Source organism: Saimiri boliviensis, chromosome 12, assembly GCF_048565385.1.
Source record: "Saimiri boliviensis isolate mSaiBol1 chromosome 12, mSaiBol1.pri, whole genome shotgun sequence".
NCBI lineage: Eukaryota > Metazoa > Chordata > Mammalia > Primates > Cebidae > Saimiri > Saimiri boliviensis.
Window position 1 is genome coordinate 114,661 of NC_133460.1, and position 19,300 is coordinate 133,960.

The 19,300-nt window shown below is 47.1% G+C and overlaps 1 protein-coding gene and 1 long non-coding RNA gene across 4 annotated transcripts in view; one reads left to right on the top strand and one right to left on the bottom strand.

The window, feature by feature from the left end:
• On the bottom strand, positions 1-11,294 carry LOC141580525 (uncharacterized). Its single transcript, XR_012512676.1, has 2 exons — positions 11,255-11,294; positions 1-3,533 (listed from the first exon to the last, which is right to left on the bottom strand). It is a non-coding gene; the product is annotated as an uncharacterized LOC141580525 (long non-coding RNA).
• Positions 11,099-19,300, top strand: part of MPV17L (MPV17 mitochondrial inner membrane protein like) — a 19,431-nt gene continuing 11,229 nt past the window's right edge. The window contains exons 1-2 of one of the 3 annotated variants that reach the window (XM_039478043.2): positions 11,116-11,782; positions 17,118-17,188. In XM_039478043.2, the coding sequence (XP_039333977.1) occupies positions 11,473-11,782; positions 17,118-17,188 (381 nt within the window). In that variant the 5' untranslated portion in view covers positions 11,116-11,472. Of the gene's footprint in view, positions 11,783-17,117; positions 17,189-19,300 lie in introns of all 3 variants that reach the window. The other 2 variants (XM_039478042.2, XM_010332610.3) reach the window with 2 other exon arrangements.

A 19,300-nucleotide genomic window follows, 5' to 3' on the forward strand; every position in this document is an offset into this window, starting at 1 on the left:
TTTGTATACTTTCTTTTCTTTTCTTTTCTTTTTTTTTTTTTTTTTGAGGCAGGGTCTCACTCTGTTGCCCAGGCTAGAGTGCAATGGTGCAATCTCAGCTGACTGCAACCTCTGCCTCCCGGGCTCAAGCAATCTTCCCATCTTAGCCTCCCAAGTAGCTGGGACTACAGACATGTGCCATCATGCCTAGTTAATTAATTTTTTTTTTTTTTTTAAGAAATGGAGACTTGTTGCCCAGGCTGATTTCCAACTCCTGAGTTCCAGCTATTCCCCTGCCTCAGCCTCCCAAAGCACTGGGATTACATATGTGAGCCCCCGCACCTGCTTGTATACGCTTTAGAGTTCCCATCTTACTACCTAAACCCTCAGTATTCCAATCTCCTATGAAAAATTCTTGATACGGTCCATCCTTGTTATTCAGGGGTTCCATGCTTATAAATCCATCCACTTTGCTAAAATGCATTTAGATGCCCCCAATCAATACTTCTGGTGCTTTTGCCATTATCTGAAGACATGTACCTGCACAGAGCAGCAAAAAATTTAAGTCACATGATGCACTCATTGCCAGCTGAGGTCCAACAAGGTGACACTCTGCCTTCTTTAAATTTTTTTGACACGGAGTCTTGCTCTGTCACCCAGGCTGGAGTGCAGTGGTGCAATCTCAGCTCACTGAAACCTCTGCCTCTGGGGTTCAAGCAATTCTCCCACCTAAGTCTCCTGAGTAGCTGGGACCACACACATGTGCCGCCGTGCCCGGCTAATTTCTGATTTTTGTTAGAGACAGAGTTTCACCACGTTGACCAGGTTGGTCTCAAACTCCTGACCTCAAGTGATCCTCCCACCTCAGTCTCCCAACATGTTAGGATTACAAGTGTGAGCCACCGTGCCTGGACATACTCTGCCTTCTTGTCTCAGCTTTCAGACTGCAAACGTGTCTTTTCTGCAGTTTACTTAGTATCACATCTTTCACAGTTATGTGCTTTTTGTTAGAGATTTTGCTGTTTAAAATGGCCCCCAGCCGGGCGCAGTGGCTCATGTCTGTAATCCCAGTACTTTAGGAGGCCGAAGCAGGTCATCAGTTGAGGTCAGGAATTCGAGACCGCCTGGCCAATATGGCAAAACCCCATCTCTACTAAAAAATACAAAAATTAGCTGGGTGTGGTGGCGGGTGCCTGTAATCCCAGCTGCTCTGGAGGCTGAAGCAGGAGAGTTGAATGAATCTGGGAGGTGGAGGTTGCAGTGAGCCAAGATCACACCACTGCACTCCAGCCTGGGGAACAGAGCGAGACTCTGTCTCAAAAAAACAAAATGAGGCCGGGCGCGGTGGCTCAAGTCTATAATCCCAGCACTTTGGGAGGCCGAGGCGGGAGGATCATTTGAGCCTGGGAGGCAGAGATTGCATTGTGCCACTCCACTCCAGCCTGTGCAACAGAGTGAGACTCTGTCTCAAAAAAGAAAAGAAAAAGAAAAATCGTATCGAAAATTTGCGGAAAGCATAGCTATTTTTTATTATAGTCTGTAGCCACATTTTGGGCCAAAATCATCACTCAAAAAGAGTCAAACTCTGTAAAATATTTGAAGAGATTTATTCTGAGCCAAATATGGGTGACCATGGCCCATGACACAGCCCTCAGGAGTCATGAGAACATGTGCCCGGAGTGGTCCGGGCGCAGTTTGATTTTACACATTTTAAGGAGGCATGAAACATCAATCAAATACATTTCAGAATTACATTATTTTGTTCCAGGTTTTATAGATAGATTTTAAAATGTTCTGATGGGCAACATTGGTTGAAAGAGTTATTGTTAACAGAAAGGAATATCTATCTAGGTTACAGTAAGAGGTGGGAGAGATTTAAGTTTTCTCTCTCAGATAAAGCCTGCAGGTAGCAGGCTTCAGAGTGGATAGACTGTACATTTCAGAGTAAATAGATTGTATTTCTTTTCTCTTTTTTTGAGACTTAGTTTCACTCTGTGGCCCAGGCTGGAGTGCAGTGTTGGGATCTTGGTTCATTGCAATCTCCGCCTCCCAGGCTCAAGCAATTCTTATGCTTCAGCCTCCCGGGTAGCTGGGATTACAGGCATGTGCCACCACGCTCGGCTAATTTTTTTGTATTTTTAGTACAGATGAGGTTTCAGGATATTGGCCAGGCTGATCTCAAAACTCCCAGCCTCAACTGATCTGCCCACGTCAGCCTCGCAAAGTGCTGAGATTGCGCTGCTGCACTCCAGCCTGGGTGACAGAGCAAGACTCTGACTCAAAATAAATAAATAAATCATAAAAATCAAAAGGAAAGAAAAGAAAATCAGGAAAGAGAGAGGAGTACATACCGTTTCCTTGCCAGCCACTCTCCAGTCTCATTTCAGGTAACAAAGAGGAAGGCAGTTGCTTCAGTTTCCCGCTCTGTGTCACATATGTGAACAAGTCTCAGAGTCAGATGTTCAAAGAACCTCAGTGCTACATTTTTTGAGGGGTTGGCCTTACTTCCTCTGCTCCACTGGAAAACAATCCTTTTGGTCTTAAAAACGTTGCGCATTGGCTGGGCATGGTGGCTCATGCCTGTAATCCCAGCATTTTGGGAGGCCGAGGTGAGCAGATCACCTGGGGTCAGGAGTTCGAGACCAGTCTGGCCAACATGGCGAAACCCCATTTCTATCAAAAATACAAAAACATTAGCGGGGCGTGATAGTGCATGCCTGTAATCTCAGCTACTCAGGAGGCGGAGGCAAGAGAATCACTTGAACCTGGGTGGCAGAGGTTGCAGTGAGCCGAGATAGTGCCACTGCACTCCAGTCTGGGTGACAGTGGGACTCCGTTTCAAAAAAAAAAAAAAAAAAAAAATTGCACCTTGTAGTCTTTTGTTTGTCAGTAGAAATTTCAGAATTTGTAAGAGAAGTTAGATTTTAGACACGCTAGCCCCCTTGGTGGTTCTTATTAAACTGGGATTCATTTAAATGAAACAGTAATAGCTACAATAAGCTCCATTGTTATCATCTTAGTATATTTTTAATGTGATCCTTAGTTGTAAATTGAAGCTTAGTTCTACTTCCTACATCAGTACTTATTCCCTGCTGAAAGAGCGCCGAACAAAACTCCTCTTTTTCATTCGTACACAGTCCTGTGTTCTCCATTCATCGCCCACTGTTTGGGGATATTAACAGCACAGGCGGCTTCATTATTGCTGGAGGGCTCTGAGTCACAGCTTCCACAGATGATGAAGCATCAACGTAATGAATTAATTTATCTTAGAGCATCTCCTCTTGTTTGAAGACCATGGGAGCCCTTCAGCATTTGCTTGAGTAATAGATTGTCTTTAGCTCCTGATTATTATTTTTTCTATTGCTTCTAAGACGAAACAAGTGTTTAGTAATGCACTGGAAATCATCAGAGCCTTCTACGTCTTCATTTTTCCTTCTTTCAGTTCCCATTAAGTAAATCTGTTGAGCTGGTCCATAAAGAACGCCATGGATATTAGAGGATATCTTCCTTTAGAGATTGCTACCAATCCTTCACCTCTCTGGGTTCTGGGAGAACTGACGTGCAGAAGGCATCTAGTAAGTGACAGTTTCATCCCTTTGGTATTGCCAGATTTAGCAAAATAATTTTTTCCCTTTATGTTCTTCTAATTTTTTTTTTCTGGGACAGTTTCGCTCTTGTTGCCTAAGCTGGAGTGCAATGGTGTGATCTCGGCTCACTACAACCTCTGCCTCCCAGGTTCAAGCAATTCTCCTGCCTCAGTCTCCCAAGTATCTGGGACTACAGGCATGCATCACCAAGCCCCACTAATTTTGTATTTTTAGTGGAAACAGGGTTTCAGCATGTTGGCCAGGCCAGTCTCACACTCTTAACCTCAGGTGATCCACCCGCCTCGGCCTCCCAAAGTACTGGGATTATAGGCGTGAGCCGCCATGCCTGCCCTAATTTTTAAAATTTTTTATTTGTTTTCAATGGGTGTCAGAATTTTTTTTTCTTTTGAGACAGGGTCTCACTTTGTCACCTGGACTCACCTCAAACATAAGAAATATGTCTGAAAAAGAATTACTTTGATAGACTAAATTATACAGGTTAAAATCTTCTTATTTCTAGAATCACAGGAATTGAACCTACCCCTGAGAATCCAAAATTCTTGGCTGCAGTGGCACAATCATAGCTCACTGCAGCCTCAAACTTCTGACTTCTGGGCCCAAGCCACCCTCCCATTCAGGCCCCCGAGTAGCTGGGTCTACAGGTGAGTGCCGCCACACCAGCTAATTTTTTTTTTGGGTAGAGATGGAGTCTCACCATGTTGCCCAGGCTGGTCTCAAACTCCTGGGCTCAAAGTGATCCTCCCAACCTTGGCCTCCCAAAGTGTTGGGATTACAGGTGTGAGCCACCGTGGCTGGCCAGTAAAATAGATTTTAAAAATATAGGGTACTCAGTTAACTTTGAATTTCAGGCAAACAATGAAGAAGTTTTTAATATAAGTATGTTCCCAATTATTGCATGGGGCATACTTACACTAACAACGAATTCAACGTTTATCTGAAATTCAAAGGTAACTTAGCACCGTAGTCCCTACCCCACACCACTTTGCGGCTCCCAGTCTCCTTTGTGGAAACCCAATGTTGCTCTATTTTTTTTTTTCCTAAAAAATTTAGTTAAAGGAATTGTGTAGAAATAATTTGGGAAATTTGGGGGTTTTTTTGTAGACCATAAGAATCTTTTCCTAGAAACCCAATTTTGCTGTAGTTTTCTAACAAATGTATTTAAGGTAATTGTGTATGACTGATTAGGGAAATTTTCTTTTTTTTCATAGACCATAAGTGCTTTCTTTATTTTAGGCAGGGATTAGATTTTTCTTTTTTGAGATGGAATCTCACTCAGTGCTAAGGCTGGAATGCAGTGGCATGATCTCGGTTCACTTTAACCTCCGCCTCCCAGGTTGACGCACTTCTCCCTGCCTCAGCCTTCCGTGTAGCTAGGAATACAGGCACCCACCACCACACCCGGCTAATTTTTGTATTTTGTAGCAGAAATGGGGTTTTGCCATGTTGGCCAGACTAGTCTTGAACCCCTTACCTCAGGTGATCCACTCACCTCAGCCTACTGAAGTGCTGGGATTTCAGGCATGAGCCACTGCACGTGGCCTTAAGATATTTTTTTTTTTAGAGATGGACTCTCACTCCGTAGCCCAGGCTGGAGTGCATGGCGCAATCTTGGCTCACTACAACCTCTGCCTCCCAGGCCCCGGTTCAAGCAATTCTCCTACCTCAGCCTCCCAAGTAAATGGGATTACAGGCACGAGCCACCATGCTCAGCTCAGATTTTTTTTTTAAGCATTGCAAATACAAAGTCTTTCCATAGCAGATAATTCAGTGCCTGGAACTTAATGCTTCTCAGTGAATATTTAGCAATTGAATGAATGATTGAATAAATGTTGGGACAAACAAAGTCCTGGGGCTGTGTGCATTGAGAAAGAGACAGTGTGATTTCGCTAAGATGATCAATTGCTGTTAGGTGAGACCAGAAGGGCTATGGAGAAGAAGATGTGCTAAAGAGGGGGACAGCAGGCTGAATAATGGTTCCCCCAAAGATATCCACACCTGAATCTCTTGGGAATATATTATTTTACTTGGCAAAATGAACTCTGTAAATATAATGAACATAAAGATTATTATTATTATTATCATTTAGTTAGCGGCTCACTCTGTTGCCCAAGTTGGAGTGTAGTGATATGATCATAGCTCATTGCAGCCTCAAACTCCCATGTTCAAATGATCCTCCTGCCTCAGCCTCCAGAATAGCAAGGACTACAGGCGTGCACCACCAGGCCCAGGTAATTCAAACAATTTTTTAATTTGTAGAGATGGAGGTTGTATTAGTCCATTCTTGTAGTGCTATAGAGAACTACCTGAAACTGGGTAATTCATAAACAAAAGAGGTTTAATTGACTCACAGTTCCACAGGCTGTACAAGAGGCATGGCTGGGGGGCCTTGGGAAATTTATAATCATGGCAGAAGGTGAAACGAAAGCAGGCACATCTTACATGGCCGGAGCAGGAGGAAGGGAGAGGAGGAGGGGGTGCTATACACTTTTAAACCAACCAGATCTCATCAGAACTCACTCACTATCACAAGAACAGCAAGGGGGAACTCGACCCCCATGTTTCAATCACCTCCCAACAGGTCTCTCCTCCAAAACTGGGGATTACAATTCGGCATGAGATTTGGGCAGGGACACAAATCCAAACCATAGCAGGGGTCTCACTATTTTGCCCAGACTGGTCTTGAACTCCTGGACTGACAAGCAATCCTCCAGCCTCAGCTTCCCATAGTGCTGTGGTTACAGGTATGAGCCACCACACCCAGCCAACATATGGATTGTGAGATGTGGAGCAATGCCTGGATCACCCAGGAGCACATAATGTAATCACAGGGGTCCTTCTAAGAGGGAGGCCAAGAATTCAAGACAGCCCTGGAGACATAGCAAGACCATGTCTCTACAAGGTCAGAAAAGGCTATGTGGCTGGGTGCAATGGCTGACACCTGTAATCTCAGCACTGTGGGGAGGCTGAGGTGGGAGGATCGCTTGAGGCCAAGAATTCAAGATAGCCCTGGTGACATTGCAAGACCCTGTCTCTACAAAAAATTAAAAATTACCCAGGTGTGGTGGTGCCTGCCTGTGGTCACACTACTCGCGAGGCTGAGGGGAGAGGATCACTTGAGCCTGGGGATTTGAGGCTGCAGCGAGCTATAACTGTACCACTGTGTTCCAGCCTGGGTGACAGAGTGAAAACTTGTCTAAAAAAAGATTCTATGCTACTGACTTTGAAGATGTTGGATGAAGAGCCAACGAGTGCAGGGAGCATCTAGAAGCTTGGAAGAGGCAAGGAAATGGACTCTCCTTGGATCTCCAAGAGGAATGCAGCCCAGCGATCGATTTTAGACCCTAACACCCCAAACTCTAAGACAAGAAATTTGTGTTCTTTTAAGCCATTAAATCTGTGGTAACTTATTACCTTGACAATGGAAAAATGATACAAAGGGAATACAAGGAGATGTTCTGGTGAGCTGGAAGCTTGCCCAGCTGGGAGAAATCTAACAGAAATTTACTTGGGACCAGTAACAAGGATAGGGAAGGGAAAAGGCTAGAAATCAACAGATGGGCAGATAAAAAGGGTCAGAGGGTATAGAAATGGGCAGATTCCCAAGAACTGAAAAGAATGGATATATTAGTTTGCTGGAGCTGCCATAACAAAATAGCACACACAGGGTGGCTTAGACGATGGAAATTTCTTTGCTCGGCCAGACATGGTGGCTCATGCCTATAATCCCAGCACTTTGGCCAAGTGGGTGGATCACCTGAGGTCAGGAGTTCTAGACCAACCAGGTCTAGAACTGGTCTAGAACTAAAAAAAAAAAAAAAAACAAAAATTAGCAGAAAGTAGTGGCACACGCCTGTAATGTCACTACTTCGGAGGCTGAGGCAGGATAATTGTTTGAACCTGGGAGACGTAGGTTGCAGTGAGTTGAGATCCCACCATTGCACCCCAGCCTTGGTGACAGAGCAAGACTCCCCATCTCAAAAAAAAAAAAAAAAAAAAAAAGAAAGAAAGAAAGAAAAAAGAAATTTACTTGTCACAGTTCTGCAGGCAAGAAGTTTAAGAGCCGAGTGACTGCTAGGTTGCTTTCACACGTCTGCCTTCTTGCTGCATCTTCACATGGTCTTTCCTGGGTGCCTCATTTATTCCTTTATTTTTCAAATTAAAAGAAAAAGAGAGAGACAAGGGCTTGCTGTATTGTCCAGGCTGGTTTGGAACTCCTGAGCTCAAGTGATCCTCCTGCCTTGGCCTTCCAGAGGGCTGGGATTATAGGTGTGAGGCACCATGCCTGGCCCTGGTACCTCTTTGTGTGTTCAAATTTCCTTTTTTTTTTTTTTTTTTCTGAGACAGAGTTTCACCCTTGTGACCCAGGCTGGAGTGCAATGGCGCGATCTCGGCTCACCGCAACCTCCGCCTCCTGGGTTCAGGCAATTCTCTTGCCTCAGCCTCCTGAGTAGCTGGGATTACAGGCACGCGCCACCATGCCCAGCTAATTTTTTGTATTTTTAGTAGAGACGGGGTTTCACCATGTTGACCAGGATGGTCTCGATCTCTTGACCTCATGATTCACCCGCCTTGGCCTCCCAAAGTGCTGGGATTACAGGCTTGAGCCACCGCGCCCGGCCTCCTTTTTTTTTTTTTTTTTTGAGATGAAATCTTGCTCTGTCACCTAGGCTATAGTGCAATGGCACGATTTTGGCTCACTGCAACCTTCCTCTCCTGGGTTCAAGCGATTCTCCTGCCTTAGCCTCCTGAATAGCTGAGATTACAGGCCACCACACCAGGCTAATTATTGTATTTTTAGTCAAGATGGGATTTCATCATGTTGACCAGGCTGGTCTTGAACTCGTGATCTTAAGCGATCCTCCCACTTTCGCCTCCTCAAGTGCTGGGATTACGGGTGTGAGCTACTGAACCTGGCCCCAAATTTCCTCTTCTTATAAGGACACCAGACAGATTGGATTACAGCCCATTCTAAATGTCTCACTTTCCACTTAAAGGCCCTATCTTCAAACGCAGTCGCATTCTGAGGTACTGGAAATTAGGGCTTCAACATATGAATTTTGGAGGGCATCATTAAACTGGGTTGAGAAATTGAGGGACAGCCTACAAAATAACTGGTTAGTGGTCTTGCTTGGAGACTAAGGCCATTTGATAGTTCAACATAATGCAAAGAGATCTGGGATTGGAGGCCAGACTGGGAAGAAAGGAACTTAGGGTGACAAACAGTGATCATTTGAATAAGATCTGCAGATTAGGTAAACACATAATCTCCATGCTTATTTCCTTGTTTTGATCATTGGACTCTGGTCAGGTGCAGGTGCATGTCAATATTTTGGGAAGCTTGGGTGAAGAGCATGCGATAACTCTTTGTACTGTTTTTGCATCTTCTTTCAAAGTCTGCAGTTATTTCAAGCAAAATTAGAAGTTAAAAATCAAGGCCAGGCATGGTGGCTTATGCCTGCAATCTCAGCACTTTGGGATACCAAGGCCGGTAGATCAGCTGGGGACAGGAGTTCGAGACCTGCCTGGCCAACATGGCAAAACCCTGTCCCTACTAAAAATACCAGAATTAGCCAGGCACAGTGGCACCTGCCTGTAGTCCGAGCTACTCGGGAGGCTGAGGCAGAATTGCTTGAACTTGGGAGGTGGAGGTTGCGGTGAGCCAAGATCTTGCCACTGCACTATAGCCTGAGCAACAGAGCAAGAGTCTGCCTCAAAAAAAAAGAAAGAAAGAAAGAAGAAGGAAGGGAGGGAGGAAGAAGGAAGGGAGGGAGGAAGGAAGGAAAATGTTAAAAATCAGAGCTTGATTTGGTGGCATGTGCCTGTAGCCCAGCTACTAGGGAGGCTGAGGTGGGAGTATCGCTTGAGCACTGGAGTTCAAGACCCACCTGGGCAACATAGTGAGACCCTTCTCTCAAAAATAAATAAATGCAATCATTAAAAGTAAAAAAAAAAATTAAAAACTAAATAAATGTAGGGTTAATAGAGAAGAGGAAGTGAGGGAGAGAGAACAGGTTTGGATGTGACTGTGAAAGAGGAGAAAAAAAGGCAGGAAAAGCTGGACATGGTGGCTCATGCCTAGAATCCCAGCACTTAGAGAATCCAAGGCAGGAGGATGGCTGGAAGCCAGGAGTTCACACCAGCCTGGGGAACATAGCAGGACCCTGTCTGTACAAAAAAAACTACAAAATTAGCCAGGCATGGTGGCAGGTGACTGTAGTCCCGGTTACTCAGGAGGCTGAGGCAGGAAGATCCCTTGAGCCCAGGAGTTTAAGGTTGCAGTGAGCCATGATTGCACCACTGCACTTCAGCTTGGGCAGCAGGGTAAGACCTATATCACAAAATGAAAAAAGAAAGAGAAAAGAAAGAAAGAAGCAAAGACAAAAATGAGTTCTGTAAGGTGACAGACTCCACCGTGTCTGCTGCTTGGGACAGTGCCTGGAAGCTGGGAGCTCAGCGTATGTTTTGGGAAATGACAATCATTGAGGCGCAAACTGAAGAAGGGAAGGCAGACTGGGCCTCGTCTCACATTCATAAAATCCCTCAAATTGTAACTTTTGACATTTTCTCTAGAGGAAAGTCACACAATCAGTTCAGTGTATTCTGTGTGTTGCAAATGTGAATTATTGGTCTGTCAACATTTTTTTTTTTTTAAAGACGGAGGTTTGCCCTTGTTGCCCAGGCTGGAGTGCAATGGCGAAATCTGCTCACTACAACCTCTGCCTCCCGGGTTCAAGCGATTCTTCTGCCGCAGCCTCCCGAGTAGCTGGGATTACAGGCGCTTGCCACCACGTTCAGCTAACTTTCATATTTTTAGAGACAGGGTTTCACCATATTGGCCAGGCTGGTCTCGAACTCCTAACCTCAGCTGATCCGCACGCCTCAGCCTCCCAAAATGCCAAGATTACAGGCACAAGTCAACCTTTGCTATCCCTTCATATCTCTCTCTCTCTCTCTCTCTCTCTCTCTCTCTCTCTCTCTCTCTCTCCACCCCCCTTTTCCAGGCTGGAGTGCAGTGGCCCTATCGTGGCTCATTGCAGCCTTGAACTCCTGGGCTCAAGCGATCCTGCCACCTCAGCCTCCCAAGTAGCGGGAGTTGAGACTTTCAGTGCGCACCACCAAACCTGAAACCTGACAAATCACAATGATTTCTTGTAAGATTGTTTTCTTCGTAGAAACGGGGTCTTCCTGTGTTGCCCAGGCTGATCTGAAGCTCCTAGCCTCAACCGTTCCTCCTGTGTAATCCTATCGAAGTGCTGAGATTACAGTCATGTGCCACAGCGCCCGGCCAAATGCACCCTTTTTTAGGGTACAATTCAATGGTTTTTTAATCTATTCGCAAAACCATGCAACCATCACACCTATCTAATTTCAAAATCACTGCAAAAAATAACCCCGTATGGGAGGTCGAGGCGGACGGATCACCTGAGACCAGCCTGGCCGACACGTGGAAACCCCTTCTCGGCTCAAAGTGCAAACGTGGGCCGGGCGGGACGGCGCACGCGCAGTCCCGGGTACGCGGGAGGCCGAGGCGGGAGAAGAGCTTGAACCCGGGAGGCGGAGGTTGCGGTGAGCCGAGGCCGCGTCACGTCACCCTAGCCTGGGCGGCAGCGCGAGACTCCGACTCCGAATCAGCAACTACAACAACGATAAATGAATAACCCCCATACCTCCTGCCTCTTGGCTTCGCCTGTCCCGGGTGTTCGGCGCGAACGGCCCCCAGCCGCGGGTGGGCCGCGCCCCTTCCGAACGCTCGGCCCCCACGTCGGCCCGTGGCCTCCGGATTGGGCGGCGCGGCGGGGTGTGCGCGGCGCCCAGTCGCTCCGGGGCGTCCGGGGGAGGCGGGCGCGGGCGCGGGCGGCCGGTCGCGGGAGCCCGCGGCGCGGACATGGCGGGCTGGTGGCGGGCGCTGTCGCGCGCGGCCCGGCGCCACCCGTGGCCCACCAACGTGCTGCTCTACGCCGCGCTCTTCTCGTCCGGGGACGCGCTGCAGCAGCGGCTGCGGGGCGCCCAGGCCGACTGGCGCCAGACGCGGCGCGTGGCCACCGTGACGGCCACGTTCCACGCCAACTTCAACTACGTGTGGCTGGGCCTGCTGGAGCGCGCGCTCCCGGGCCGCGCGCCGCGCACCGTGCTGGCCAAAGTGCTGTGCGACCAGGTGGTGGGCGCGCCCGTCGCTGTCTCGGCCTTCTACGTCGGTGAGGGGCTGGGAGGGGGACCCAGCGTTGGGGTGCTGGAGGCAGCGACTTGGAGACCAAGTGGCTGGAGTGAGGGCGCTGCAGGGACGCGGGCAGGAGCTGGGGCTCCGAGACCGCGGCTGCCTCAGCGGGAGCGAGCCGGGGCAAGGGCTGCAGGCTGGGGTGTTTGAGGAGGAGAAGCCGGGGTGGGGGGCACTGGCGGGGGAGCCCGGAAATTGGGAGCCAGAGGTCCCCCGGGCCAGGAATTGAGGGGACTAGGGTCAGCGCTGACTCTGGGATCGGGTGTAGGCCAAAGCCGGAGGTAGGCAGGGCTGGGGAGGGCTTTTCCGCCTGAAAAAGGCCCACGGGAAAATCGAGGAAATCTCAGCTCGACGCCGTAACAGCTGCAAAGACCGTGAACCAGTCGTGGGGAAGGGAAGGGACCCACCTGCTGTTCAGAAAATCCACGCCTGGGGCTCCAGGGTCAACAGAGGAACAAAATGCAAGGGTACCGCGCAGGTGGGATGTGAGATGATGCCTGGATCCTCCGAAAATTCATGCCCAACGTCCTAGTCCTGCTTTGGTAACAAGATTTTCCCCTGGGGTCCCACGGAAAACAGGGGACCTTGTATTCCTGCTATATACCTGTGAGGGTTCAGGGAACCCTCTCCTTAAAATATCCGACCCTGGCCCGGGGTGTAGGGGACAAGGGATTGACGTTGGATACCTTCTCCACTACCTAAAATAAGAACAGTAGAAATGTTACCTGAAAAATAACAGGGCTCCTTCCCCTAAGGAGTCACAAACGACTCCACCAAGAGGCAGGTTTTGATCAATGGGAGTTCTATTACTTGGCACGAGTAAAGAAGACACTGAGTGTATTCTCCAAAGCAGCGTGTCCCCTAGAGAAAGAGGCAGGAGGGTTTTATGGGATGATGGAGAGCCGAGAATGTGAGGGTACATGACTGCATGTAGAGTAGGGGTCCCAGTGGCGCAGATGCAGTGAGTCATCATGTTAGTACACAGGTTGTGTGTTACAGTCATGAAGCTATAGCTTCTCCTGGGGTGAAGACTTTAGAATGGTAATGAGGAGAGTTAACTTGGGTTCATCTATAAGTAACCTGAGTTCAGTTAGGAGCTGGATTTTTAAATTTTTTTTATTTTTATTTTTTTTATTTTTGGAGACAGAGTCTTGCTCTGTTGCCCAGGCTTGAGTGCAGTGGTGTGATCTTGGCTCACTGCAACCTCTACTTCCTGGGTTCAAGCGATTCTCCTGCCTCTGCCTCCCAGGTTCAAGCGATTCTCGTGTCATGCCTGGCTAATTTATTTTTATATTTTTAGTAGAGATGGGATTTGACCATGTTGCCCAGGCTGGTCTCAAAGTCCTGAGCTCAGGCAATCCACCCGCCTCAGCCTCCCAAGCTGCTGGGATTACAGGCATGAGCCACCTCGCCCGTTGGAGCTGGTTTAAACAAACAAGGTGTCCTCATTCCACCCAGGGTTGGGGAAGGACAGGTTGAGGGCAGGAGGCTGTAAAACAGGCGGATTGCTCAAGTTGGTTAAATTCCAGTAATCTTTGGAGATCCTCCCTGTCTGCTTACAGAAAGAGCCCTATGGCCTCTATCATCATCGCAATTTCTATAGCCTTGAAGGGGTTGGGGTGGGTGACTGGGGAGAAAAGCTCTATGGGTCTTAAGCCTGACCTTGGGATTGGGGATCACAAATTTCCCCCCAAATCGGAGAGGACTTTTCCTAAGGGCTGTCGATGCTTTCTAATACCAGGTTGAGGTCAGGCAAGCCACCGTCTTGAAGAAACCTACTCTGCCCCCTAAGCCTTATTTTTAAGAGTCAAATTCATTTCTTTTCCCAACAGACCCCACCAGAAACACAAAAGACCTGATTACCTATTGCCACTGCAGCCAGCTACATGGGCTGATGGGGTCAGTGGGTCAGGAGAACAGACAGCCTAAGAGCTAGGGCCTCCTGTTTTATCGGAAGGTCTGCGCCTGGTTCCAGGGTATGATTTCCAGACTGGATTTGCAAACTGCTTCCTAGCACACGTTACAGAAGCCTTGCATACTGGTGAAGGGGTAGGGGACCAGAATCCTATTTAATCCTCAAAGACCAGTGAGATTGTTCTCTCTTTTTCTTTTTTCTGTGTGTGTATGTGGTTTTTCTTTTTTTGAGACAGACTCTTGCTTTATTATCCAGTCTGGAGTATACAGTGGCCTGATCTCGGCTCACTGCCCGCTCTGAGTTCAAGCAATTCTCCTGCCTAAGCCTACCGAATTACTGGAATTACAGACACACACCACCATGCCCGGCTAATTTTTGTATTTTTAATGGAGGCGGGGTTTCACCGTGTTGGACAGGCTGGTCTCGGACTCCTGACCTCAAGTGACCTGCTCCCAAAGTGTTGGGATTATAGACCTGAGCCACCACACCTGAGACTACTCTTATAATTCTCATGTTACAAATGAGGAAACTGAGTTTCAGAAGGGTTATGTGACTCACCCAAAGAGAACACAATCCAGGCACTTGATGCTTTCATGGTGGAAAGGTTGACAGTGTGCCTGGACTGAAAGGTGCTGAGTAACTAACAAGACTTGAACCTATGTCCAGGCCGAGGTCTCTAATACAGATCCCTGGCCAGATTGCTACTTTGCTTTGGTTTTCAGTATTTTCTAGTTCAGTTATCCTCATCTTCTCTTACAGTGAAGGGGGAAGTAGAGAGGGATGGATTGGAGGTTTGTGTAAGACTCTACTTGAAAATTGCATGAATCAGATGATCTTTGTGCTGGGGCCACCTTGGGGAACCTGATTCGTAACATGAAGAGCTCTGCTTGGGAATGGGACACCTGGGTTAAACTGTCTGCTATTAACCTCGCTAAGCTCTTTTCCTCCTTTGTAACTCTACGTACATAAGCAAGTTGTAAGGAAAGGAACATGAAATGAGGCGCATAAAGTACTTAGCATTTAATTAATGCTGGGTAAGTGAAACACAGTATTACCGGTATTTTGCTAGGTCATGTAAGAATCTTCTGGAATTAACTAATAAAGCTCCTATTTCCCCTCCTTTGTAATCAGGGATTGGAAAGAATTTTTAAAGTACTCTGAGTTTTACAACCCTTCCTAAAATACAAGAGCTTTGCCTTGCTACCTGAATTTCTTTTTCTTTTTTTTTCCCCTTTTCTCTTTTTGAGACAGGGTCTCAGTCTATTCCCCAGGCTGGAGTGCAGTGATGTGATCACAGCTCATTGCAGCCTTGACTTCCTGGGCTCAAGTGATCCTCCCACCTCTGCCTCTGGAGTAGCTGGGACTACAGGTGTGCACTCCCATACCTGACTGGTTCTTAAATTGTTTTGTAGAGACAAGGTCTTAATGTATTACCCAGGCTGTGAATTTCTCTTCAGGGATATTGAAGATCAAAGTTTTCAAAGTGTTTTTAGGAAGGCTGAATTGATGTTCCACTTTCAAATTTTGATTAGGGTAATACCGATGGGAAATTTGTAGTTGCCAGAATATTTGGGTCCACTAAATAAAAAAATACTTAATTTTTTTTTTTTTTTTTGAGACGGAGTTTTGCTCTTGTTACCCAGGCTGGAGTGCAATGGCGCTATCTCAGCTCATTGCAACCTCCGCCTCCTGGGTTCAGGCAATTCTCCTGCCTCAGCCTCCTGAGGCTGGGATTACAGGCACGCACCACCATGCCCAGCTAATTTTTTTTTTTTTTGAGACGGAGTTTCGCGCTTGTTACCCAGGCTGGAGTGCAATGGCGCGATCTCGGCTCACCGCAACCTCCGCCTCCTGGGTTCAGGCAATTCTCCTGCCTCAGCCTCCTGAGTAGCTGGGATTACAGGCACGTGCCACCATGCCCAGCTAATTTTTTGTATTTTTTTTTAGTAGAGACGGGGTTTCACCATGTTGACCAGAATGGTCTCGATCTCTCGACCTCGTGATCCACCCGCCTCGGCCTCCCAAAGTGCTGGGATTACAGGCTTGAGCCACCGCGCCCGGCCTTTTTTGTATTTTTAGTAGAGACGGGGTTTCACCATGTTGACCAGGATGGTCTCAATCTCTTAACCTCATGATCCACCCGCCTCGGCCTCCCAAAGTGCTGGGATTACAGGCTAGAGCCACCGCGCCTGGCCCTATTTTAATTTTTTTGAGATGGAATCTCGCTCTGTCACCCAGTCAGGAGTGCAGTGGTGTGATCTTGGTTCACTGTAACTTCCGCCTCCTGGGTTCAAGCAATCCTCTTGCCTCAGTCTCCTAAGTAGCTGGTATTACAGGCATGCACCACCACGCCTAGCAAATTTTGTATTTTTAGTCAAGACAGGGTTTCTCAGCCGGGCGCGGTGGCTCAAGCCTGTAATCCCAGCACATTGGGAGGCCGAGGCGGGTGGATCACGAGGTCAAGAGATCGAGACCATCCAGGTCAACATGGTGAAACTCCGTCTCTACTAAAATACAAAAAATTAGCTGGGCATGGTGGCGCGTGCCTGTAATCCCAGCTACTCAGGAGGCTGAGGTAGGAGAATTGCCTGAACCCAGGAGGTGGAGGTTGCGGTGAGCCGAGATCGCGCCATTGCACTCCAGCCTGGGTAACAAGAGCGAAACTCCGTCTCAAAAAAAAAAAAAAAAAAAAAAAAAAGACAGGGTTTCTCCATGTTGGTCAGGCTGGTCTCAAACTCCCAACCTCACCTGCCCATGTTGGCCTCCCAAAGTGCTGGGATGAGCCACCACACCTGGCCCACTGGCTTTTTTTTAAAGATAGAAATTAAATTTCAGCATTTCACAAAATGTTTGGAAGGTAAAGTCACCAATAGACCCACTATTGTAACTTGTTTGTTTTAGTAATTGTTTTCCTGTAACTTTTATACTCTGCTATTCTCGATTTGTATTTATCATTCCTTTAAAATTTACCTAGTTTTAGAATGCAGATTATGTTCTTTTTTTTGTTTTGGGACAGGGCCTTGCTGTGTTGCCCAGGCTGGAGTGCAGTGACATTATCACAACTCACTGTAGCCTCCACCTCCCAGGCTCAAGCAATCCTCCCACCTTGGCCTCCTGAGTAGCTATGACTAACAGGTGTGCCACCACGTCTGGCTAAGTTTGGAATTTTTTGTAGAGATGGGGTTTCACCATGTTGCCCTGCTTTGACCTCCCAAAGTGCTAGGATTACAGGCATGAGGCACCACACCCGGCTATGTTCTTTTCACTGTAGGGTCAGAACGGTCATTGATGGATGTTAGTGATGGTTACTTTGCATATTGGAATGGGAGACTTAAACATGAACTGTTATACAGTACTCTTATGAATCTCTTAAAATTCTTTTGGTGTTTTTTGCAAATAGGTATGAGCATTCTCCAGGGAAAGGATGACATATTTTTGGACCTGAAACAGAAATTCTGGAATACCTATATGGTAAGACAGGCTTTTGAAAGTATAATCAGTATCTTTTTGGGTGTATATGTATGTGTTTATAAGGATATAAAATTTTTTTAATTGACACATATATGCAGATAATTCAGTACACACGTGATCATTCAGTACACATGTCTAATCATATCAGGGTTCTCTGCGTACAAACACTTGTGTGTGTGTGTGTGTGTGTGTGTGTGTGTGTGTGTGTGTGTTTTGAGACGGAGTTTCGCTCTTGTAACCCAGGCTGGAGTGCAATGGCGCGATCTCGGCTCACCGCGACCTCCGCCTCCTGGGTTCAGGCAATTCTCCTGCCTCAGCCTCCTGAGTAGCTGGGATTACAGGCACTCGCCACCATGCCCAGCTAATTTTTTGTATTTTTAGTAGAGACGGGGTTTCACCATGTTGACCAGGATGGTCTTGATCTCTTGACCTCGTGATCCACCCGCCTCGGCCTCCCAAAGTGCTGGAATTACAGGCTTGAGCCACCGCGCCCGGCCTATTTTTTTTTAATAAACAATTTTTTTTTGAGACAGGGTCTCGTTCTGTTACCCACGCTAGAATGCAGTTGTGTGATCATGGCTCACTGCAGCCTCAACCTCCTGAGCTCAAGCAATTCTCCCACCTCAGCCTCCTGAGCAGCTGAGACTACAGTCATGTGCCACCACACCCAGCTAATTATTTTTAAATTTTTTGGTAGAGACAGAGTCTCACTATATAGCCCAAGCTGGCCTCAAACTCCTGTGCTTCAGCAATCCTCCCATCTCAACATTAAGTACATTTTAATAAAACAAATTCTTAAATTACAGCTCCAGTTTGGCTGGCAGAAGGGTCCAATATTTTGACAGAGAAATCTTAGTTATTTTGATAGATGAATGAGGAGAGGCTTTAAGAGTATCTATACTTTTCATGAATTGGAAAGAAATATTATCTCCAGGCTGGGCAGAGCGGCTCATGCCGGTAATCCCAGCACCTTCAGAGGCCAAGGCAGGATCACCTGAGGTCAGGAGTTTGAGACCAGCCTGGCCAACATGGTGAAACCCCATCCTACTAAAAATACAAAAATTAGCTGGGCATGGGGGTGCACATTTGTAATCTCAGCTACTCAGGAGGCTGAGGCAGGAGAATCACTTGAACCTGGAGACAGAGGTTGCAGTGAGCCGAGATCGCACCACTGCACTCCAGCTTGGGCAGCAGAGCGAGACTCCATCTCAAAAAAATGCATACTATCTATGCATTTTAGTCCATGTGCTCAATGATTTCTGACTTTTTGCTCAGTACAAACATATACAATCCAGTCCAATACGTATGTATTCAGTTAAGATTTATTGAACAGTGTCCTAAGGCCTGGCAAAATCAGGGTTGATTTTCCTCTCTGCCCTAGAGCATGTTCAATTGCATTGATCACAAGGAGATGAATCTTTGGGATTCCAGAATGTACACAGACTGGCCTAGGCCTTCACATGTTCTTCATTCCCTATCAAAAGCAGTGTTGAGCCACAACTACCTATTACCTGTACAGCTTCTAGAATCATCTGTTGGATGGTACCGAGCCCCTGAGCAAGCATCACTTGATGGCAAGACGCAGAGGATGGAGAGGTTTGAAGCCAGAGGCTTCCCCTGAGCCTCTATACGTGGGAACAGTAACTACAAGGAATGTGTTCAGAACTCTTGAGATTTCTCTTGGGGCAGAAATTGAGGACCCCATGCTGACAACCAAATGTGATTTTCTTCTGTTTTTGTTTGTTTGGTTTTTTTTTTTTTTTGAAGACAGAGTCTCATACCGTCTCCTAGGCTGGAGTACAGTGGCACCATCTCGGCTCTTTACAACCTCTGCCTCCCGGTTCAAGCAATTCTCCTGCCTCAGTTTCCTGAGTAGCTGGGATTACAGATTTGCACAACCACGTCCAGCTAATTTTTTTATTTTTCAGTAGAGACAGGGTTTCACCATGTTGGCCAGACTGGTCTTGAACACCTGACCTCAGGTGATTCGCCTGCCTCAGCCTCCCAAAGTTCTGGGATTACAGGCGTGAACCACCACACCCAGTCAACTTCTTCTGTTTTAGTTTGGAAAAAGGAACAAGCTTTTCCATTATGTTGTAAAGTCTATAGAGA